Source organism: Quercus lobata, chromosome 4, assembly GCF_001633185.2.
Source record: "Quercus lobata isolate SW786 chromosome 4, ValleyOak3.0 Primary Assembly, whole genome shotgun sequence".
Classification (NCBI taxonomy): domain Eukaryota; kingdom Viridiplantae; phylum Streptophyta; class Magnoliopsida; order Fagales; family Fagaceae; genus Quercus; species Quercus lobata.
In genome coordinates this window covers 53422230-53447095 of record NC_044907.1, presented here as the reverse complement: position 1 = coordinate 53447095, position 24866 = coordinate 53422230, and the positions used below count along the sequence as shown (strand labels likewise).

Here is a 24866-nt window from a genome sequence, read left to right as displayed (position 1 = left end):
GCTTAGGGCTTAGCTTAGAGGCCAACCGGAACAGGCTTATTTTGTCTAAGATGAATTGAGACGGAAATTACCTCATAAAAAATTAGGTGTGTTTGTGTTGATTGTGTTGAAATTTTCACTCGAGATAAAGACATTGAAATTTTCACAACCAAACATTAGAAAATTTTGAAGGTTCCCACTAAACAATAAATAAAAATAAATAAATAAATCAGGTTTCCTAAATATACATGTTATCAAACACATCTATGAGGAAAATATTATACATTGAAACAATGGAAACCCTATATAAGATAGAGTTACTTTCCATGAAGAAAGGAATGTTAGGATTAGATGATTATTTTTTCCTTTTTACCTTATAACTTTTAATTTACTTTAAGTTATTTTCGATGAAGAAAGGAATGTTGGGAACCATTTGCTTAGAAGAATTTGTTTTCCCCTTAACTTTGAATTTACTAGACAAGAATAAAGGTCCAATGAAAAAGGTTTAAATGTTTTCAAAAAGTTTGATTTTCTTGTAAGAGTTTTATAATTCAATTGACACGTCTTTAGAAGAATTTGTTTTCCTCATAACTGTATATTTACTAGATGACAAGCATAATAGTCGGATGGAAAAGGAAAACTATTTTTAAATGCTTTCAAGAAGTTTGATTCTCTGGCAAAAGTTTTGTAATTTAATTAACGCCTCCTGTGAGGTGTTTCGAATAAAAACATCTAAAGTTCAAATCTTTACCCACCCAACTATCAAGTTATCAGAATAAATAAATAAACTCTTAGAAAGCTTGTATCTCTAATACTGATAGTATTCAAAGATTAATTCAACATTAAGTATGATCAAGTGACACCCATATGACCAATTAACATCTATCCTCTTCAGTAGAGTTCAGATTTCAAGGTCAAATCCCCTCACACTGTAAGGAAAAAGCATATATCATATTATATTCAGAGAATTTAAAGGCAAAGCGTCTTGTTAACGTCGCTCTAGCCCCACTATTGTTAGAACCTAATGAGATAGTTGAGTAATAAACAAAACTTTCCCAAATATCCACCAATTTTTCTCCAACACTCAATTGACTACATAATTATTGCAAAATTTGTTTCTAATTTTTCTTTTTCTTTTTTCCTGATCCATAGAGAGAAGGAACACCTTGACAGCATGGTAGTTAAGTCTGTCGTAGAACACCTTTTTCTTTAATTCTGAGTACTTAACTTCATTTCTTACAAATTTTTGTTAGCAATTCCATACATACATGCACACAAATACCATTTACACATTAACAAATAACATATATACAAGGAATAGAGATAGAACAGAGCAGAAGCAGAAGCAGAAGCAGAGTCACCAAATAGAAATGACTTAGGTTGTGTTTGTTTCAAACTAAAAATTTTCTCCAATTTTAGGTGTTTGGTGTCAACCTGAAAATATTCAGTTTGATCATAAGATTTTGCCTCACAACCCAACCCCTCTCTCTCCCTCACCCCCAACCCAACTGCAACCTGCACCACCACTTAGACGACCCCTGGCAACCTCTCTCATCGATGTGTATTTTTAATCACAAAATACAGAATGTCAAAAGTAAACTTGATTATCTAATCATCTTCATGTTAACTATCCAGATCATACACATGTAATCAAAAAGAGATACAGAGAGGCTGCTAGTATATAACTAAGTTTTACACTATTATTACCAAAGACTGCATTTGTTATCCTGCACTATCTCCTGCAACTACAAAAGTACATCACTGTATACAGCTAACTGCAAAGGTGCTGCAATCTGGTTAAACTCACTCTCCATCTATACCTCTGTCCAAGGATGATGTAGGACTGTACCGCAGATGTTGCTCATAAAAGTTGATCAACTGGAAAGAGAAAATAGTATACATAAGAGCAATAGTGACGGAAGACTAGTAATGACATTCATTAATTAAATGCAATGTTGATAAGGAAGAATATAATCACAACATGGAATGAGAGTTACCAGAAGTGGATTGTTAGCCTTGAGAAACTTGTTATCTACCATCACTTCTGTTCCATCAGACCTTTATCAAAGCAACCACATAATAATCAGGCGATGAAGAAATGTTACAGAGAAACATGAATCCATACGAACAAACCAATTTGAGTTCAACAAAGGAGCTTAAATACTTCTAGATTTCTTTATTAAGAGAAGAAAATACAAAGCTTCAGAGGCATGCTACATGATCAGAATTCACCAAGACTATATATTAATTCTACCAAAACCAAAATCCAGCATATTACAGTCGCTGTGATTTTGCAAAGTTCAAATGAATAACCAGCTTCAACCAGCCTTAAATTTGAGCCAAACCAATTGTCCTAGTGAAGAAAAATTCAACTGAGAAGTCTAGTGACCTACAAAGAGAACCCTTTTGAGCATATATCGGTAAACAATATAATGGTCCATATTATTAAGCATCAATCACAAAACCTGTTTCATTCTCCCAGTTTTAATCTTTTAATAAATTTTTTTTGATAAGAAATTTTCTTTACAACTAATAATCTAAATATCCAAAGGTTTTTCTTTTCAAAGATGCAGCCCATTTTTATCTGAAGAGGAGGCCGAGGATAAACAGTTAGCACTGTTGCCTGCGACAGACTCATTGGTTGGGGGAGACTACGAGAATACAAGCCCCAGTAGCCCCCTGAATTTAGAGCCACTTACTAAATTAGACCCAAGAGTAGGTGCGGAAAATCACTTTGATGGCATGGGAGACCCTGGCAATCTGGACATCTAAAAATAGGTGTGCAATCCAATTCAAGGTGTAAACAAGGTTGTTCAAATTGAGGGCTTTGAAATCGAAGCATTGAACCTTTTCTTAAAAATCAATAGTAGATCGGAGTGCTCGGGAAACCGGGAACCAGCAAGAGCCAATGCAATCAAGACTTCATCTGTTAGTAAATTCCTTTAGAGCGTGAGTGATGGTGAGGCGCTTTGGGACTGTAGGGTGGGGTTTTTTTTCTAGAAATCTAGAAACTTCAATCAGTTATGATGCTGGGAGGTTCAGGATTAATAGAAGAGCATATTGAAGGAAATCTGTGGCCCTACTGATCATTAATGAAGTTAATCTATTGGAATATCATTTGCCTAAATGAACCAATGAAGAGGGAAGTTATCAGGCATTGTCTTTAGAGAGTAGAGGGATGATATTATGTGCCTCCACAAAACAAAGATTGTAGATTTGATTGATTGGGTCATTAGAAGCTTGTGGGGTGATCCTTTTGTGGAATGGGAAGCTCTGAGTGGTAGGCATTCAGAGGGCTACTGTTGATGTAGGATGAAAGAGTGGTTGAAAAAAGTGATAGCTGGTCAGGTACCTTCACCATTTCAATCTTGTTTTGCTATGTTGAAGATGGCTTTCAATAGGTGTTCACAAGGGTTTTATGGGCCGAATCATAATAGGATGAGGTCTATTTATGGGGGTGGCAGAATTTGTCCTTTGTGCTTGTGGTGGGTTAAGAATTTATGAAGCTTTGTGGAACTAGAGTTTATAATTGTTGGAGAAAGGGTTAGGGTGTTGCTTTACAAATTAAAAGGTGGTTTGGTGAGTTATTTGATGGCTATTCAATAAAAGGAAGCATGTGAGGTTTTGGGGATTTTGATAGATAAAAAGAAATAAATTGATTTGGGGTTGTAGAGAAGAAAGAAAAGGTAGGAACTTTATCGCTTTCAGGGGATGCGAACAGTATCGTAAGAACGAATGGAAGAAAAGAACACACAAAGGCCAATATGCCTAAATGCTCAAAACACTCAATATTTTTATTAATAAATTCCATCTATATATTTTATCAAAAAGAAAAAATTCCATCTATATATATAAGGACTCTTTCTTGTACTAGCATTAGGACTCTTTAGTTTGATCAGTGAACTAAAAACCTAATAAAAGACTAACCAGGACAAAGAAAATAAAACCTAAAATGCTTAAAACTCCTAGAAGATTCTAGATTCAACTAAAGCCAAAAGACCCTTAATTCGAAGAAATTGTAGAAATTACAGTTTAGCCTATGAATGCAAAATTGACCAAAACTTGCTAAATATAAAGCCAGATAAAAAGTTGTTTTGACCCTGGAACACACATAACTAGACCTTCAAAACCACACGGCTATTACTTTAATTGGACTTCATACATGGGCCCCTTCAAATGTCATGAATACGCAAATTTGCAAAGTATTAACAAATTAATCTTCCATGGCTAAATCAAGGAGCTAAGGGGCATAGGTCATAGGTCATAGGTGATAGAATGCTCTGTGTTGCATTGCTAGGGAATAAATGTTGTTTGCTCATCTTCCTAGTGAAAGGACAGGAGTAGAAAGACCTACTCCAGAAATGGATGAATTTTTAGAATTCATAGATGAGACATATCTAATTGACCTTCCTTTGGGGGTGGAAATTTTATCTGGTCAAATAATCAGGAAAATTCCTCCTGGTCTCAAATTGATCATTTCCTAGTCTCGACAAAATGGTAGGAGAAATTTGAAAAGTATATCCAGAACCCATTACCCTGAGCATATGCATGTGTAATGAATTACTCAATGCTTACATCAAGCATCAAATGCATCTTTATTCCACCTGGCTGCAATTAATTAGGTTTGATGACCTATTCCAGAACCTTTAATCAGGAAAATCCCACCTGGACTCGAATTGATCATTTCCTAGTCTCAAATTGATTGTGTGGGGGTGCATGAGAGAGAGAGAGAGAGAGAGAGAGAGTAAATTACAGGTTAAACAAACTCTAAAATCTCAAGAGTACATCTGGAATATACGTTGGAAATAAGTCAATATTAAATTACCACTAATGGACTCATTCAATCAATTGATTCGTGTGCAATAACATAAACAAATTGTTAACCAACTTGCACAATTCCCGCTTCCCTTCTCAATAGTAGAGCAATGAAGATCTAGCAGGAATATCAGATTCTAGCCTATATATGCATGACATGCCCAAACTGATTATGCAAGCCATAAAAGCAATGTTTGATCTGACAGCAGCATTAATTCATGCACTAAACATATAATCATGCTTGAGAGAAAGAAGCACAAAGATGGAGACAGCAACAGAATTCAAAAATAGCTATGTATTAACTTATGAAACAAGTATTATTTCTTTAAAGAAAGAAGAAAAGAAAGAAAAAAAAAAAGTTGAGCTTTTTTATATTTCATCATTTTATTCAAGCATGTAAATTTATCGTTCATTAGAATTTAATATCAAGGGGAGAAGCTGTCAGTTTTTATTTTTAGCAGTTATGGAGACAGGAATTTTGAACAAAGGTCAACGATATTAATTAAAGTATACACAATAAACAAGACCCACAATGAGTATAAATATAATATATAAGGGTATTTTAGGACATTTGATTGGAATATAACTCCATTATATCATCAAATCATGTTATACCATATTGTGAATTACAGATTCAAGGTTCTATTCATGTTTACCACCAAAACATATGCATAGGAATAGTAATTCCATTACAAATTCTTTTTTTTTTTTTTTTGATCAGTAAAATACTTCATTGAAAGAAAAAACTACTACAATGGGGGTTACAACTTCTTATATTCCTTGCAATACTTATTCCTATTCCTAAGTAATCATTATGAGTGTATTAAACATGCCCTTAGTTTTTCTGATGCAACCATGAAAGAACAATTTGCTCTTGTTTTGCAAATTCACCTATTCAAGAATAATTTTATGGGGTCCACATGTGAAGTCCAATTAAGTGAAAATCGTGTGATTTAATGGTCAGAGTCTTTTAGGATTAAAAAAACCTTTTATTTAGGTTTTCATTTTATTAGTTATGGTCAATTTTATATTCAGGGGCAAATCTGTAATTTCTGCGATTCTTGTGAATTAGGGGTATTTTGGTAATTTGATTGAGTCTTAGAATCTTCTAGGGGATCCTAAGTACCTTAAGTTTATTTTCTACAGATCCAAGTTAATATTTATTAGGTTTTATTTCACTAGTCAAACTAGTAGTCCTAATGCTACTAGGAGTTCTGTTACTACTAGTACAAGAAGGAGTCTCCATATATATGGTGCTCAATGTATTCAAAGGAGAGTGTTGATTAATAAAATTATTGGGTTTGAACAATAGGCACCTTGGCCTTTGTTGGCTCTTTCTCCTCTGTTCTTTTTCTTTTCCTCGTCTTCACTTTCTGAAGTTATTGTTCACTGGTACTGTTATACAGCACTAATTTCTCTCTAATTCTTCTTCTTTCCTAACCCTAAACCCACCACAAAAAGACAGAAATTCCCTCAATTTGTCCTACATTTTCTCTGACGTCTGACCCATTCAGCCCCATCTAGAGAAGAGATGCATAAGTGCACATGGAGCAATTCTTAGGCTGGAGCAGCTCTAGGGGATGGCATTCAGAGTCTAAACAAGGGGTCTCAATCTTTCTTCAAAGACACAAGACATTAGTTGCTGATCTTTAAATGAAGGGGATACCTTATTGATATCCTGCTCTCAACTTAGGCATGAAAAGATTCCACAGCCATGGCTCCTGGAAACAAGGACACCAAAGTCCCAATTTAATGAGATAACATTTTTCATTCTCACAAGAGAAGTTCCCCATAAATATATTGTAAGACTAAAATTAGAAACTTATGACCATTTCTTCGGCTTAATATCTGAAACTTCAACCTTAATATACTTGTCAACTGCTGTATGTAACCTGAGCCTGCATTTGACTGAAGCAATGTAGTAAACCATACGCCGTCAATCATTTTAGTTTTCTTCCCACCATCAATCAACTTTTATAAGCATGCACATTGTCTACCATCATTGCTGTGTGCACTAAGGTTACAACATTCCTGATCATCAAAAAATTTCAACTTCCCTCAACAATATTCCTTTCCTGTAGTTTCCCACAGCACAGAAACCTTGACTACTCATATGCACCACAAAATGCCCAAAACATGTCCCCTCCTTTTTTTTAAGACAGGATCAAATTATGCCTGCACCACTCAATAACTGTCTATAGGGTATCTTATTTGAAATCCACTGTTGAGTCATATACTCTCCGTGAGCCCTCCATGCATGCCAATGATCCAAGATTCCAAAGGACCATCTTCAGTGGTTATGCAACTCCTAATCATGAAAATCTCTTTGGCATCTTGCATTCCAACTTGGCTGTAGGAAGGAAACAACACCTTCAAAGCATGATCCCCACACCAGCTATCTAACCAAAATCATACTCAACGGCCATCTCCTACATCAAAGTGTACATAATGTAGAAGTCTTTCCCACCACGCCCTAATAGTTTTCCATACGCCACAATTTTAAATTTCATCCACCCCATTCCTCCCCATAATAGCAATTATATGCCTCCATAAATGTGTATCTTCCATCCCAAACCACCATACCATTTCCCCAATGGAACTTTTTTTTAGAAGAATTCCCCAATAGCACTTGATTAAAGGTCCCTATCTCCTTACACCTAATCCACCATTAGCATTGGAAGTGCAAACTGTATCCCAACCCACCAAATGGTATTTGAACTCATCTCCCAAATCACCGCACAAAAAGTTTCTCTATATCTCTCCACTTTGTTTGGGAGAACAATTTACCCTATCCTAGACCCCTCAAACTACTAAAGAAACTAAAATGGCAACCATTTACTAAAACTAAGCAAACAGTAGAAATGCAAGTACAAATCCAACATCTCCATCTTTCACCAAACCCCATCATTTCCATAAGATAAATTAAAGTTGCCCACCAACGTAGTCAAAGGCGAAAGGCGACTTTAAGGCGCCAAGGCCTTGTATCACCCGAGGTGTGAGGCAACAAAAAGGTACTAGCCCGAGTAAAGCGAGGCAACAAAAAGGCGCTAGCCCAAGTAAAGCAAGGCACCAAATTCTTAATATATTTATTATACATAAAGAATTTAAATCATATGTACCCAGTGTATTGAAATATTATAATGAAGTGTTTTTCAATGTGTTGCATGAAGAAATTAGGTCTATCAAATTATTTCAAATAGGTTTAACATGGTTTATGCTCCATTAGTTATTCTAACAATAGCTGAATTGGCACCTCCCCATGCACAAAGTGCTTGGGGATCTAGGGAGGGAAAGGGTTTAAACAGCAGAATTAGCAACATATTGTCATTATTTCTCGCCAAAAAAAACAAAAAAGGTTTTACAACAAGCTTCAATATAAAATTAATTAATCTAACAATAATACTTATCAAAAAATAATAATAATTAATCTAACAATAAGTTTTACAACAGACTTTTGTAAATTAATTTGACTAACAATAGGTTTTATAACATGTCTTTTTAAATTAATAATCTAATAATAGGTTTTACAATTACAACAACCTTCTATTAAAAAAAATTAAAATTATTATTAAAGTAAAATAAGCTCTCGCATTAGCGCCTTTTTCATGGCTTAAGGCATCGCCTTACAAGCCTAGGCTCTAAAGGTGAGCACCTCACTAAAAAGGCACCTTAGTGGAGCCTCACCTTGCCCAGGCACCTAGGCAAGCGCCCATCTCACCTTTGACTACAATGTTGCCCACTTAACACGGTCATAAACTTCCTCAATATCCAGTTTGCATAAGTTTGTTCCCTGTGTTGGTCCGTGGTTCTAACCATCATTCCCTGTATCTTTAAATTTTAAGATACATAACCATTGTGTCCAAACTCTTGCCTAAGAAAAGTTTAATTTCAAGTCTATACTTCTACTTTTTTCGACTAAGTTTGTTCCCTGCAGAGGCCTTTGACTTGAAACTCTTCTCTAATCCTGATTATACTTGGCCACAAAGCATCCCACATAGTAAATCTTTGCAGTTTTTTTTTTCTTTCTAATCAACCCAACAAAGTAGTTTTTTTTCCTTGCCCAACATGGTTCCAACAAAAATTCTAACAAGCATCAAAAGGGAGTTTTTATTTTTCCAACTCACCTAACTCCAGATTAAAAATCTAGCAAGCATCAAAATGTACTGCATCAAAAACCTTATAGAAACAGTTCTGATTCAAGTTGTCACTAGCATATTATAAATCCTATGATGAGAACACAATATTTCAAATAATATCAAAAAATTGAAAAAGAAAATGATTATTAACATGTCCCTGATTAATTGACATTTTTGGACACTGCATTTGTGTTGTCCAAGGTATTTGAGCAACTAGAAAGTAAAAACTTCAAGGTATGCCATTGATAAGCCATCCATATATAGAAGAAGATAGATCTACATCTAATTCTACAAGATTTGATGCAATGTGTAAAGTAATCCATGACTACACCTAAATCCACTACAAGTTGTCCGCTTGACATTTACTATTAGATAAAAGAAGGGGATTTAAAGATAAGCTCAATCAATCACTAAAGTAGTCAAAAATAATAATTAAAAATTAAATTTAAAAAATAAAAAAATAAAAATAAAAACCACACAGACTATGCAGAACCCTGTTGTAGACCCATAAGTTTTTATGGCATACGTTGCAGATGGGGGGGAGGGGGGGCGCAATTTTTACCCATTAGCAAGAGCAGAAAGAAAAAGAAATGACATACAATTATTTTTAACAGTCCAGCGAATTTAAAATTGAAGTTGGATTACAAACCTCATGGCTGTAAAGGTTACCGACACATCCTGGATGTTGTTTGACACAGAAGCTGAATAGCCAATTGGCTTGATAATCCTGGTGATATTAGATGCATCTTTGCAATTATCAGTCCCATTCCTGCAAATTGAATTCTCCCCTCTGAAACCAGGATTACCAGTAAATGGTTGTTGAACTCTACCGAAAGAGCCACCGCTTCTGGTTGTTGCATTTTGTGAAACTGGTTCACGTGAGCCAGAGTCTTGTTTAAACCTCTTCACAGAACTAGACTTCCTTCTCTTAGCTCCTATGCGGCGATTGCTCTGAGCTGGTTCTATACAGTCAGTCTTGAGGCCCCCATCCGCAGGCGCATCACCCTCTGAAGCTTTGGCTTCTTCAAAATGTATTGCAAGCTTATCCATGTTGACCTCATTGGTAGACATTATTGTTTTAAGCTCACTAAGCTTTGGATCATATTCATTTCCATCTTTGCTGTTATCATTTTGTTGAGAAACATTCCCACAACCATTCTCAACACCAGTTTGCTTGGTAATTTCTTTGATATCCCCATTACGATCTCCTTCATACATAGATTGAGGGAAGGCAGAAAGATCAGTTAGGATTGATTTGTTGGGACGGATAGATTTCACAGTTTCATTAACAACGTTTATTTCTACACCTGTCACATCAGCAGGAAAGGTGGAACGCTGCTGCTTCTTCTTGGGTTGAGTATGCGGGGTCCCATGCTTACGCTTGCGTTTCCGATGCTTTCCTGATCGCAAGCTTCAAAAGCAGAAGAAAAAAATTATACATTCATAAATATAAAAAGTTCAATAGATACTGTACCTGACATCCTTCAATTGATAAGAAAAGTGAGGAAAAAGAAAGCAAAACAGATTTAAAGCTTCGGATTCCCCGCTGTTTGTTAGTTAAGTAAATAAATATACCCTGCTAAGCTTAGCTATACAACTGACCAATGAGCACTGATTCAAATGGAACTTTCTTCTTGTATATAAACTTCACTGCCAATGATGGTGGGTTCAGGGTTTAAAATCTACTAGACGTGTGTAACTCACCAAATAAATAAAAAAGCTCAACCAAACAACAGCCTAGAAGTAAACAAAATAAGCACTTTACTTTGGTGAATTAACCGGCAAAAAACGTTTGCAAATGCTTTCCTTTCAGCTCTCATTTTCTCGGTAACCAAATGATAATTCGCATAAATCATGGAAACAAAAGAGAAGAAAGTACCTATCTTCAAATGCATCAATTACATCAGAGCACGACTGGAGATTCTCTAAAGGCTCCCAGGTGTTTGCCGCCTCCGGCCATCCACGCCTTCAACATACAACAACAAAAAAACACAACAACACTTTCCCATAATCCATAATCAACAATTATTTGATTTTTCATCCAACGAACATACAAAATAACACAAGGTAAGAATCAATCATAAAAAGGGGTTAGAGGGAGACTCACCATTTGATTAGATACTGAAGCTGACCCTATTTTCCCCCCCAACATTTCAGTATCCACCAGCACGAACAAAACAAACAAAAAAGAAATACACAAACACCCATCATTTATATTAACTCCAAAAACCAATCAAAACAACATAACCACAAAACAAAGTTCAAAAAGTTAACATTTTTAACAGGCATTTGGGTTTATCTGACATATTTCTCAAAACCCTTTTGTTTTTGTTACCTTCCGAACCCTTTTGCGGCGAATGGCCTCGATTTCATAGAAGCCCTCGTCGAGCTTTGGACGCTCAGTTGCAGCCTCATCTTCATCATCATCTCCATCTTCTTCTTCTTCATCATCTTGTTCATCCTCTTGTTCTTCTGCTGCTGCACCCTCTTCAGTAGCCTTAGCCTCAGCCTCAGGCTCAAGTTGTTGCTGTTGTTGCAGTTGTTGTATTTTTTCTTGTTCTCCAACCTCTTTTGCTTTCTGGGTCTGATCCTTTTCACCCAAATCTGCCACCAATGACTCACCACCATTGGCAGCAACAACAGCATCATTTGGAGAAGCCAATGCTGGCTCAGACCCTACAACTCCTCCATTGTTCCTCTTCTTCCCTCCTCCTTTCATTTTCTTTTGTAAGCAACAAAATAACCAAACATAAACATACAATTTAAGACAAGGTACTAGGAAAAAGAAGAACTGTCAAAAAGTTTTATGCGTGTTTTTTATGAATGGATTGGTATTTGGGTTTTTGCAAAGGATTTGGTTTTGTTTGTGTGAGTTTTTTTACTTACGGAGTTCTCAACTCTCAAAACCCAAAGCCACAACCCCACGCCAACCAAATGACAATGTTACCTTTCAGGCTGCAAGGTTTTTCTTTTTCTACCTTTTTTTTTATATACTGTTTTTTATTTTTTATTTTTTTATTAAAAAAAATGTTTATTTTGGGCGATGTGGGGTTCTTTTTGTGATTATCTACATTCGTTTTCCCTCCTTATCCCGCCTTTTTTGCTTTCCAAAATCTTTAACCCAGCATTTTTTTTTTTTTCAAAAAGAAATTTTCATGGTTACAAAAATGAAAAAAAAAAAAAAAAAGTATGTAATTAAAGAAGCATCTCATTCTCTTGGAGTTGGATATTTTGGTGCATTTTAAGTAAAAGATGCGAAGTATATTCGATAAGGATTAGATCGCGTTTAATGCTCTGTGTTTTAAACGTGACACAAACGTAACGCATGTTTTAAAAAGGTAATGTATATCTCCAGTATTACTCAATAGACAAGAGTACAAAACAAGTTATATCCTATCAGATTCTTAATAAAAAAATTTAAAGAAAAAAGCTATACCCTATCAAATAATACATGTATGTATTTTGGGGGGGGGGGGGGGGAACCTTTGAAGAATTCAAAAATATGTAACTATGAACAAAATCATTAGTAAATCAATTATTCGAACTTGCGACATCAGAAAACCAAAAGAGTGAGATACCTACAGAGTGCACAGTGTGGTGCTGACTAAAGACCCAAACCCTTCGAAAGTTAAATTAGAAACTCACAATAATTTCCAAGAACCCTAAAAGCGTAAAAGTTAGGTAATTTTGTTTTCACATACCTTGAAATTGTGATACCTTGGTATTTATATAGGAGTCTAGACTCTAAAATGACCATGTTCGTTGGAATATAGATATCGGTGTAATGGGGATAATGGGTTAGTAGCACTGAGATCATTGAATTCAATGTCCCCATATTTAGTGGATGATGGATTATAGGAGGACCCTTTAGTGTAATGTGAAGCAGATTTTTACTTTTTACAGGCCCGTTTGGTAATGTTGTTTTAGTAACGTTATTTAAGTATTGTAAAAATACGTGTGGGTAAAAAAAATATTGTGAAAATACGTGTTGTGTTGTTTAAACAACATTATCAAACAAGCCCATGGTAAATAGACATAGAGTATGAATTTTCTTTTAAGGGACTAAATGTTTTTACTTGTCCATCCATGTAGGTGACGAATGAGTTTTAAGGTGTACAAGTAGTCTAGATGGATGACTCAAGAGTGCTTATAGTGCTTCAATTGCTTAATTAAAATGGATTATAGTGCTTATAGTGCTTAATGATGGGTTTCAGACAAGTCATGTTAAAATGCTCCCTATCAATATGTAAGAGCCTTGTATTTGAAAGTAAAACACACATAATAAATATTTATCGAATTATATTTGTATGGAACTCGAGTTCCTTACTGAAACTCAATTTTAAACAAATCGAGTTTTAAAACAGAGGCCATTATATAGTTTCAGAAATGGGGCATTTTTCTGGAACTTTTGGACGAAAGGGATATATCTTCATTTTAGCCCTTTTAAGATTATATATATTTGTTTATTGTGGCAGAACGTATTCTTATAATTGATAATAATAATAATAATAATAAATGATCAAAACAATTTTTTTTTTTAATTTCATGATTTACTTTTACCATTTAATGTTAAAATTTTAGAATATTTAGAAATGGAGCCATTTGGTAAAACTTTGTACTTTTCTTGGTGGGAAGGGAAATTTTCTTTCATTTTTGCAAGTGCACCCCCCAAGTTTGAACGCAAAATAGAACTCCAATTCTAGTGGTGACCTTCTCAAAAGAAAAAAAAAAAAAATATATATATATATATATATATAGTGGTGACCTCTTAATGATGATTTATAAGTTTCAACGGGATTTTAAAAGTTTCTAAACACCATTACTTGCTTGATCATTCATTCGAGGCGACCCTTGTTTATTCCACATGGATCTACGAGTAGAAAAATAAATGCATCTCTACAACAATGAAAGAAGACATTGATGAAGAAGTCAACAAATTTAATAGGTTGGACTTCATATTATTAGTTGAGAGTTTCCTTTCAAATTTAAGAAAATTATTTGATTTATAATATAATTTTTTATTTCTAGAGAAGTTGAAGGGTATAAAAAAATTTTAAGATAATGTATGAAAGTTACTTTAAAAGAAATATTAATTGTTAGAAACAATTCATCAAAATGACCTGGATGTAATCAAGAAGATAGAGAGGCACGAGATAAGAAAAGTTTAAAAAATTTAAATAGATATATAATTTACACCAGAAGCTGAAAGCAATAAACATTATAGTAGTTTTTTATGTTTATATATGATATATATCAAAGTAATCCAGCTTTTTTTTTTTTTTAATAAAGTAAATATTGTAAGGTTATTTATAAAAATTTTGAAAAATAAAATATAATTGTGTGGTTAAAAATCATGAATCATCAAAATTATAATTTTTTTTTAAGAAATGAAAGCGATTAATTATCAAATTAAAATCTAAAAATATTCTTTAGTTTACAAGTAAAAAAAGACAAAACTCATTTGAAAGCCCTTGAATGTTCACGAATGCATTCAAGAATAATAACAATTCTCTCCCCAAAAAAAAATAATAATAATAACATTTTAATACATATGAATCGTTTGTACCTAAGCTTTTTTTTTTTTGGATACATTGTACCTAAGCTTAATACTACTAATGTTCGTTTTGAAAATTTTGGCAACTCTTGAAAAACATTGTGAAGATATCATTTGATATAGTATGCAATTTTTTCTATTCTAGTTAGACAAATATAGAAGCTATTGACCTATTCATATACATAGTTTTTACTCTATTTTTTATAATGAATTTTGTTAACATTTATTGTATTTTTTAAATAAATTAAGAAAATTGAATTATTTTGAAAATACATTAAAAAAATAGACGTTAGATTTTTGGAACATGTTAAAGCTTTCAATAGTCTATACTTCAATTAATGATAAGTTTAATAATAAAGAATAAATAAATTAATTCGTTTGCATTGATAGAACAACCCAGTTTTTTTTCCCTTTAATCCAATTTAGATCCACGACTTCTACTCCAAATTGTTGTAAATATCATTATACCCATAGGGTAATTATTAGTTAACACGTAAATTACAACTTACTCATCTATGGTCTGGTTGAAATTTAAGTTGCCTACTTGTGATTTAAATTTTAACATTTTACCCACCTGATGTTAGCTCAACGAAAGTTTCATAACTTATATTTATTAAAAATATGGCTAAATATGTAATTTTGCTCTATTTTTATGTCCATCTCCTCCAAAAATACAAAAAACATAAAAATACAAGATCAAATAAAATCAAAAAGAGTCCAGCAGAACACTTGCGCCATGAGATTTCAAACTACAGGTAGATAATTTAAATTTCAGTCAAAACTCAAGTGGGTAAAGTGTCAAATTTCAAATTTCAGGTAGGCAACTTAAATTTCAGTCAAACCACATGTGGGTAAGTTGTAATTTGCGCTTAGTTAAAAGTTATTTCATAAGACAATTTGTTTTGAGAAAACGTTAAAAATAGGGTTTGCAACAAGACGGGATGGGATCGAACAAAGAGTGTCTTATCCCCATCATGTCTCCATTTTTGAGTGGTAGCAACCTAGCATGGTGGGACAGTTGGAGGCAAAGACAAAGAGGATTCCTAAGGTTCTCTTAAAAATATTATATTTCAATTTTTTAAAAATATTTCAAAACTTTTTTGAAAAAAAAAAAAAAAAAAAAAAACTTCTAACTCTCTTAATAATATAGGGAAGGGAAAAAAAAATCTTATATGTAGCCTTCAAATTATAAGATGGTATATTTTCACAATATTCCCTAACCAATGTGCCGGATTTTATATGTCGTTTTTATAAAAGAATCTTTTATAGTGCTATATACTTGTTAAGGTTATTTGCAATCAACTCACCTTTTAATATATATTTTAGAAAGAACTCACCTTTTAATAGTTAGAAATGCAGGGGGTGTTTAGCACATGCACTTAAAAACTGGAAATTGTTATTTGAAAACATGTACCAAACACTCCCGAAATCTATGATAGAATGAATAAACATTGATACTTTTAAATTAATTTAAAATTAAAAAATATCATACAGCCTCTCTAAAAAGTCAAGGCATACATAGGATATTATAAATTAAGATTTTTTTTTCTTATATTCATAAATATTTTTGGAATTAATTTTGGCTTCAGTATTTTATTTTAACCTTGCCCCCTTAAACCAAAACCCTAGTCTGCCACTTGGAGGTATGTTGTCATCCCTAATGTGGTAGTTTCAATATTAATGAGATAGAGATGAAAGAGAATAAGAAGTACTTAGTAACTCGTAAGAGGGAAAATGATTCCTTTTGAAATGGATAAATTTCATGGGTTAAATTAAATTGTGTCAAATCTAAAGGTGTATATAGTGTCATGTCAAAATTTAAAATGACATGCAACTTTTTATATTGATAGATCTAGTAAATAAAATGTTAACTGTGAAATAAACTCACTCTATTCAAATGAGGTGGAGAAGATCCTGTTTCTCGTGAAACTGTTAAAAGAGATAGTAATCAAGCATTTTTGGTGATGGTAAATGAATATGTAAAAAAAAGTATAAAATATGTACAAAATATTAAATTAAATAAAAACATATATACAAACATTTGGAGTAGGACAGGACAAGCAAAACCCGTCCACCTGTCACCTCTCCAAGGAGGGGAAAACTCGTACAGAGCATAGTGGGACAAGACAAGTTAGGTAAGAAATTTTTGCCATCCCTGTAAAAAATTATATTCTTATGTTTTCATGTATCTCTATTCATCCAAGAAAATTAACACCACAGACGAAATTGTCACCGGTAATTAACCAACTTCATGTTCATGTCAAAGCTTGAGGTTTATTTATTTATTATTTTTTTTTAAACGGTCAAGTCAAGTCATTCAAGTTCTAGGCCAAAAACAAGTCATTTTAAACAGGTTAAAAACGGGTCGGATCAATTGGGTTTCGGGTTAGGTTGGCCCATATATTTCACATTTAAAAAAATAAAAACAAATAAATGTCAACTTTTTAGAGAGAATGAATCAATTCAAATAGTTAGACTATTTGTTATTAATTTACTATTATACATGTGAAGAGGAAAAAACAAACAAACCAAAAAACATAAAGATTTTCATATCCTTGCTGTAGGGGCGGTTTTTGGGGCCCAGGCCCAGCAAGTAAGTGGTTCTGGCCCAAAAGTCCCCAGATAATGAATTTGTAGAGAGTGGGGTACAGAACTAGGACTAGACGAAGTGAACGTCAGTTAGACGTGTGCCATGCAGCATGTTGAACGTGAGAGTATTCCATTTACGTTTAATGGGATATCGGTCCGAGAAGACGTATAAATGCACCTCTTGCTCTGTTTACAGACGACAGAGTTCTTTCACCTTTCTCTCTCTCTTTTTTTCTTAATTCCCCGATCCCCTCTTCACGGGGATCTCCTTCTCTTATATAGCCTCCTTGAATTGATAAGGACCTTACACTTGTTGGCCATCTGGACCTTCACTTGAGTGCCTGTCCCATCGGACATCTCCCTTATCCTTCTGTGAGTTGCACTGGCCAATGTAACACTGTTCGCCTGTCTTCTCCACATTAATGCGGCTGAAAATGTAGCTTTCTTGCATTTAATGCGGCAGTTGTGGCTTCTCCCTGATGTCTTACATTTTCCTCTTTCCTGCTGCGTGAGGCTCACCCTCCTACCCACGTTCGCCTGGATGGGTTCTTTACTGTGGAGGGGACGCACATTGGGCCCGTATTTGCGTGTCCGAGGAGGCATTCCTCCTCGGACGTTTTCTAGAACGAACCAGGCTCAACAGGGTTGGGCCAGAAGTCATTCGGGCCCCCATTCCCCGTTGGGTCATGGTTAGGCTTCACGTGGGTCCCCAGGCCCGCTGTTGGTTTTGGGAATTTCACCCCTACACTTGCAATTCAAATAGTTTTTCCTTTTGAGCATGACTAAAATTCTTTACTTACTTCAAATTCAAAGTTCACTAATGATATCATTCTTATTAAAAAACCCAAAAAATAATTACAAAACTAAATGTCATAGACCATGTCAAGTTATCAGTCTTATTAAGTGCACAAATTCTAGTTGCATTTAAAATAATAATAAAGTTAGATTATATAGAAAGATAAACTAAATAATAAAAAAAAAAAACCTTTAAAAATAAACATAACAATTTAAGTAAAGAAAAACAAGTAAATATTTTATAATAAGTATACCTCAATCTACTCAACGTTGGTAGTAGATTCAATACTACAAATATTCATACTTGTGAATTGTAGCTCAAGTTGGCCAATTTCATTAATATCTTCATCTACAATACAATATTTTAATATAACTTAAGCGTACCATGAAAGCAAATCAAAGCTTATCAATGAAGAGTTAAAAATGTATAATTTCTATGACTCTATTAATAAATTAAAATACCTTCAAATCCATATAACCAACTTTTAGTGTACAATGTAGTTTCCACGTTCTCAGGCAAAAGACGTGATTGATACGGAGAAAGAATATTTTTCCCTGTTCTAAAACTTGATTCAGATGCAACAGTAATTATAGGAATGCTCATGAGATCCTCTGCTCAGTAGTTATAGAGTTAGGTTTTGTTTTGCTTTTTGGCCTTTTGAGTCGCTATTAAATTTTTAAAATTTTGTTTTGTTTACTGTTTTGTCACTTTGTGGCCGAGTTTGTGCTAGTTAGACAGACTTGGATGCGTTGTTAGTAATAGTTAGTAGTCTTTGGAGTTGAACTTGCTTAGTAGTGTGGTGGGCCTTTTGTATTGCTGGGCTTTGATCTCTCTTGTTGTACCACGACCCATGATTCTGAGGTAGGAGAGTTGGGACTGGCCTAAGTGAAACACACCTTAGGCCAAGTTGTGCACAAGTTGGGCCATCCCAGTATAGACACACCTTGGCAGGAGTCTTAAGTGTACGGCGTGCTCACAACAGGAATAACTGTTATAGACATTACAATAGAAAATACAACACGGCAGGATAAATATAACATTTTAAATAATACTAACACCTAAATAACAACACCGAGGAATCTAATCGATTATGGTAGAATAATACAACCACGAACAGCAAGATTGCAGTAAACGATAAGATAACAAATTAATCATTCATAAATTAAAAAAGGCAAAACTCGTCTGCCAAAGAAATGGGCTTAGTTTTTCAGCAAACACAAGTCCAAAAAGCGAGTTGATCTTCAATGTGGGTAACCTCAAAGAAGGCTTCTACCATAGAGATTACACACTTTGGAAAAATGACCTAGATGGCTTAAACTCTAATTCTTAACTGCTTAAAGGGTGGGTCTGTAAAGAGGGAGAGAAATAGGTGGCCTATTGATGCATGCCTTTATTTCTATCACTCATGTTTTTCCCTAAATTCTGTGTTCTTTTTCTTTTCCCTCCTTTTCTTCCTTGTTCTATCTCTATTTCTTGCTATGATTGTTCCTCCCCCCTCTTTCACTATTCACAACTATTGCCTTTTATATTGTCTACCATGGTAGGATTTATCATTTTTACCCATCAACCGCTTTTGGCTCGTTGTGGGCGTCCTTCCAAGATTGCCCACTGGCCTACCGATTGCCCAGCCACTACCATTACATTGTATTGGCTGCACCACACCTCATTCCCAAACAAAAATGGCTTGTCTTGTCTCTTACCTCTCTTTGTTTTCACTACTCTCATTTGGATAAGGGTTAATCTTCTCCCTCACCTAACTTTATGGCATGCATCAAGTGGTTCTAGCTCATATTTACTTCTTTTGGGTGAGATGTCATCCCAACAGGACATTTTTTCCCAAAAAAGTTTGAGCGGAATCCTCAAAATAGACTTTCTCTTTCTCCCCATTGTGGACACAACGGAAAGTGTCAAAGTCAACACCTAGTTATATGGTATAGGAACCATGAATATAGTGTCCTTTCGAGGAATGACCATTGATCTTATTACCAAAGTATGAATTCGGAGTTTAGGTACATTCTTGGAAAGATGTTAGGCACCCAAGACCGTCCAACCCTAAGGTTGGCCTTCCATCATTGTGTCTTATATCTTAACCTTATTAAAAGCATGTTCAATACTTGTATTCTAACTCACACACACACTAGCATACATCTAAGCATACAACATGACATCATTTATCCTAAACCCCAACCATACATCTAATCATGCTTATCAAGTAAACCTAACATACATCTATTATGGCAATCATCTCATCACAAACTCTAGCATACATCTATCATGGCATCTCATCAAACTAGCATACAATCTATCATGGTATCTCATTAAACTAGCATACATCTATAATGGCATCTCATTAACCTAGCATACATCTATCGAGGCATCTCATCAACCTAGCATACATCTATCATGGCATCTCTTATCGAAGCATAAACCCTAGCATTCATCTAATCATGCATATCATCACATCATAAACCCTAACATGTTATCATCATACATATCATCCACTAACATTCATCTAGCATCATATCATATATCTCATCTAAGGCAGGAACATGTAAACATCAAAGGATCACATTGGGAGTGTGAAGATCATTAAGAACACATTGTTCGACCAAACACATTCATGCTCATCATCAAACCATGTTATCAAACAATATGCATGTACATGTGAATGCATGACTTGCCTTTGCTTATCTCATTGCATCACAGCACCTATGACATCAATGAATGGACATGTGAATGAATGGCATGGCATTAAAACTAAGGAACAAAAAGATAAACCCTAATCTAGCATACAATGACAAACAAACATGTGAACAAAGAAAAAGAAACCCAAAAACATATAAGAAGGTTAAAACAAAGGCATATTAGGTAAAACAAACAAAGCAAAAGAAACCGGAAAATCAAAATTAGGGTTTCTAGGCACGAGTATGTGTGCATATACATAAGCTTGCGTACGCAGGCTAGTTGTATGCGTACGCATACTTCAAGCCTGCATGCGCATACAAAAGTATGCGTACGCAAACATGCCTGAGCCCTAATCCAGAAAACAGACAAGCAGAAAAACAGAGCAAGACTTGAAAGCTTAAATCTAACCGCCTAACATGCTTAAAAAAATAAAGAAAGCATAAACTAACCTAAACAAACATATACAAATATAAACTAAGCAAAGAAACATATTAAAATATAACAAGAAGGCAGAAAAAAAAAAAGGAAAAGAAAAAGAAAGAGTTTAGCTCAATACCTCAAACAAGAAGTTTTTCAAGCTTGATTTTAACCGTTCCTCTTAGTCAATCTATTCACAAGTCAATAGAAATGTGATTAATAATCTTAAACTCAAAGGATCAAGGCCAGAAAATGCCCTAATCAAATAAAAAATGACTTGAAGGTGTTTGTGAAAAACTCCCTCTTTGATTCACTATTTCTAGTGAATCTTAGGTTTTCCCTTAGGATTTTTTGTGTGTTTTGAAAAGGTACCATGTAAGGCTTTATATAATTGAAAAATAAGGATTTGGAATGGCTCCTAGACGATGTGGGATTCATTCCAAATCTCAGTATTTAATACAGAAAACTTGTCTTTTTTTATATCTCTGAAACCCTAGCTGCGTATGTAGACTTATGCCTACGTACGTGGCGTGTGGCTTGCATACATAGGCACAAACTTGCGTACGCAAATTGTGGGTTTTCTTTGGCCTTTATTTTTCAATAATAGATTTTTGCTCCTCATTAAAAGTTATATTTTCAATTTTAACACATCTCAAGTCAATTTAACATTTGATTGGGCCCTAAACCAACCTTAGGCCTTGGAATTTGGGCATCATTGGGGAACAGGGGCCCGAGTTGTAAGGGGTACAAAATGCAGTGTCTACACCCACCGCCAGACCATGCCCTCTCATACCCTTGACCCGTGGCCCACCTCTCATGTATTAGATGGGTACAAGTGGTGGTGCTTGGGCCTTGTGTGCATGCTCCATTTTTGTCAAAATCTATTACTTTTCTGGCCTTCATGCCTTTGCTATCGCCTCCGTGTTTGTGTGATTCTGTTGTACATTTTGGCAGGTGTTTAACTCTTGCAGCGTGAAAGACATATGGGCCTTTGGGCTCACGTTCTTTGCCTTCCATATTTTCTTTAGACTGGGCATTGCTTGGGTGCAAGCCCTCTCCTTCTTGCTTAGCCTATCTTCTTTCCTATAATTGTGGGCTTTTTGGCTGGGGATCCTTCCACGCCATTGTGTTGCTCTTGCTATATTATTACCTCTCTTTTATTTCCTTGTTACCTATGAGCTTATGGGCTGATGTTTCTATCGTGCCAGTCCACTTTCCACAACCTTACCTCTTTTGGGCTTTATTGGCCAACATTCATACTGTGCCAACCCATCTCATTCCTCGGGTTTTCTTGGCTTATTTACTTATTCTTTACCTCTTTTACTCCCATGGACTTTTACTAAATCCTTTGGGCTTCTCGGCCCAATTACCACATCTTTACCTCTTATTACTTTTCGGGCTTATTGGCCTTTAAGCCAACCCGATGAATTTACTAACTCATTTCTTAGGCTTCCCTGGCTCATTTACTTCTTCTTTACTTCTTATTGTTCCCATGGATTCACTACTTCATTGCTTGGGTTTCCTTGGCCATTTATTTCCTCTTTACCTCTTATTATTCTTGTAGGCTTGCTGACCATTATTCCTGCCATTATGCCTTGCTAGGCTTGCTTTACTATTTTCTTTTCCCATTTTCTTCATATTGTTGGACTTCTTCTACTATTGGGCCCTTTGTCAAAAAGTGGGTATCAACAAGTAGTTAGTAGTATTAGTTAATGAATGTTACCGCTAGAAATAGAGCTTAGTAGTTAGTAGTTTGTGTTGCTTACTTAGTAATGTAGTCTGTGTAGACACTAGACACTAGATGCTTTAGGCCCTATTTGGTTCTCACATCACTCATATCTCTCTTTTCATATCTCAATTTTCATTACACAAAACACATTTTCATATCTCATATTCTCTACTTTTTTTTCTTAACTCATTCAATAATGTGTTTGGCTCAAATATTTGAGTTTCGTTTTCAGCTTAAAACCCAACTTTAACTCAAAAATTGTGGAGCCCACATGCCTGTCTGTTTAGAACGATAACAGTACAACCCGCGAAAATTTTCTATTGGCACCCTCTTCTCTCATTTTTCTCTGAAACTTCTTCTTCTTTCATTTCTCTCTACCCCATGCATCAGAAGAAAGAAGCTAACCCAAACCCACGAACCCAGCTCATAAACATAGAGATTTTAGGCAACAAAAACAATCCTAACCCAAACACAAATGAAGGATAAAAACAACAAACATAAACCCACAAATAGCCAAATCAGAACCCACGGATACAAATCTCATAAACATACATACATAAACCCGCAAATACCCAAATCAAAGTTTCATTTTATAAATCCTCAAATCTAAATCAACCAAATCCCGAAGCCCATAAACAACCAGCAATAGGGAGAGGGATTTTCGGCCATAGGTAAAGAAAAAACAAGAAAAAAAGAAAAGAAATAGAGATAGTGGAGAGAGGAACTTGAAGGCTTCAACCTTGAGGTTTTGATTTAGAAAGGATGAGGAGAGGGACGGGTTAGAAGAAGTTAGACGAGGAAGAAAGAGAGCAGTTGGCGTGAAGAGAAGAAGAAAGAAAGAGCGAATCAGGCTTGAAGAGAAGAAAGAAAGAAAGAAAAAGGAAAAGAAAAGAAGAAACAGAAAAGAAAACGTGAAGAGAAGAAGAAAGAAAGAAAGAAAAAGAACAAAAAGAAAAGAAAAGAAGAGAGCTGGTGATTAGACAAGACATTAAGCAGTGGGTCCTATTTAGAGAATGAAATTACAATATTGCCACAAAACTCATATTTCAATTGATTCCGAATTTGTTCACTCATATCTCAAAAAACTGAGATATTTTAACTGAGTTAAGCGTTTGATAAATCATCCGAACAAACTTTGGGTATGTTTAGATAGAACTTATTTTGCTGAAATTAAAAATTGAAAATTGAAAATATTATAGTAAAATAATTTTTAAATGTGTGAATAGTATTGTGGGACCCATTTTTAATGAAAAAGTTGATAAAAAGTGGACTTTGTAGGTCCGTGAACAGTGCACTGTTCACAGTTGAAAAGTCAACAAAACCGGCTCTGAAAAAAAAAAAAAAAAAATCTGAAAACGCGCAAAGTTGAAAACGTGAACGTGGACGTGCTATCCAAACTGCACCTTTGTGTGCTTATTTGGATTCAGCGTTTTTCGCTGAATCCTGGGCTGCGTTTTCTAAATTTTTTTTTTCTCAGCCGCACTATTTGACCAAGTCAACCGTGAACAGTGCACTTGTGCACTGTTTACGAACCCACAAATTCCACTTTTCAGCAATTTTTTCATTAAAAATGGGTCCCACGACACTATTCATACATTTAAAAATTATTTTGCTACAGTATTTTCAGTTTCAGTTTTCAGTTTCAGCAAAAATAAACTCAATCCTAACTGAATTTTGGGTTATGAGTAATAAAACTGAGATATGTTAACTCAGTATACCAAAGTCCAAACAAGGCCTTAGGCTTTGCTTTTCTTTTGTATTTTTTTTCCCATTAATTTAATCCTTTATTTTTTTTAATAACTAGGGGGCACGACACACAAGTTGATTCTGCATTTGATGATAATGTTATGCACCTAGAAGTAGTCTAGCACACATACGGTATTTAAATATTTGTTAGGGAAAAAAAAATGTTAAAAAACGGGCAGGCCGTAGGTCAGGTTGTGTTGGCCTGCAAAAAGAGGGGCAGATTGTGGGTTGACCCATACTTAATTCAGGCCCAAAAAATCAGGTTTGGGCCAAGCCAAAACAGACAGGTTCAGGTCAGGTCAACAAATTTCAACTTGTTTTGCCATGTCTTACTCAAAATTGGTGAAAAATAAAATGTCACCCTCCCATGGCCCATTTGATATACACACACATAGTCTAGAGTGAAAAGCATGGTAGATA

The 24866-nt window shown here is 34.8% G+C and overlaps 1 protein-coding gene across 2 annotated transcripts; it reads right to left on the bottom strand.

The window, feature by feature from the left end:
• Positions 1 to 1562: 1562 nt before the first annotated feature.
• LOC115986891 (chromo domain-containing protein LHP1) lies at positions 1563 to 11886 on the bottom strand. 2 transcript variants are annotated; one of them, XM_031110253.1, is made up of 7 exons: positions 11266 to 11886; positions 11038 to 11063; positions 10810 to 10896; positions 10238 to 10341; positions 9580 to 10138; positions 1977 to 2037; positions 1563 to 1857 (listed from the first exon to the last, which is right to left on the bottom strand). In XM_031110253.1, the coding sequence occupies exons 1-7, from the start codon at positions 11647 to 11649 to the stop codon at positions 1783 to 1785; spliced, it is 1296 nt and encodes a 431-aa protein (XP_030966113.1). In that variant the 5' UTR covers positions 11650 to 11886; the 3' UTR covers positions 1563 to 1782. The 2 variants fall into 2 exon arrangements, with proteins under 2 accessions (XP_030966113.1, XP_030966112.1); XM_031110252.1 differs by having other exon boundaries at positions 9580 to 10341.
• Positions 11887 to 24866: the final 12980 nt, after the last annotated feature.

What these genes read in the sequence shown, in the direction of transcription:
- LOC115986891 (XM_031110252.1), bottom strand. Translation starts at nt 11,649, where the DNA reads ATGAAAGGAGGAGGGAAGAAGAGGAACAATGGAGGAGTTGTAGGGTCT. An exon ending in ATTGATGCATTTGAAGATAG is followed by an intron (nt 10,342 to 10,809) that starts GTACTTTCTTCT and finishes CTGCTTTTGAAG; the next exon opens with CTTGCGATCAGGAAAGCATC. An exon ending in GTAACCTTTACAGCCATGAG is followed by an intron (nt 2,038 to 9,579) that starts GTTTGTAATCCA and finishes GCTTTGATAAAG; the next exon opens with GTCTGATGGAACAGAAGTGA.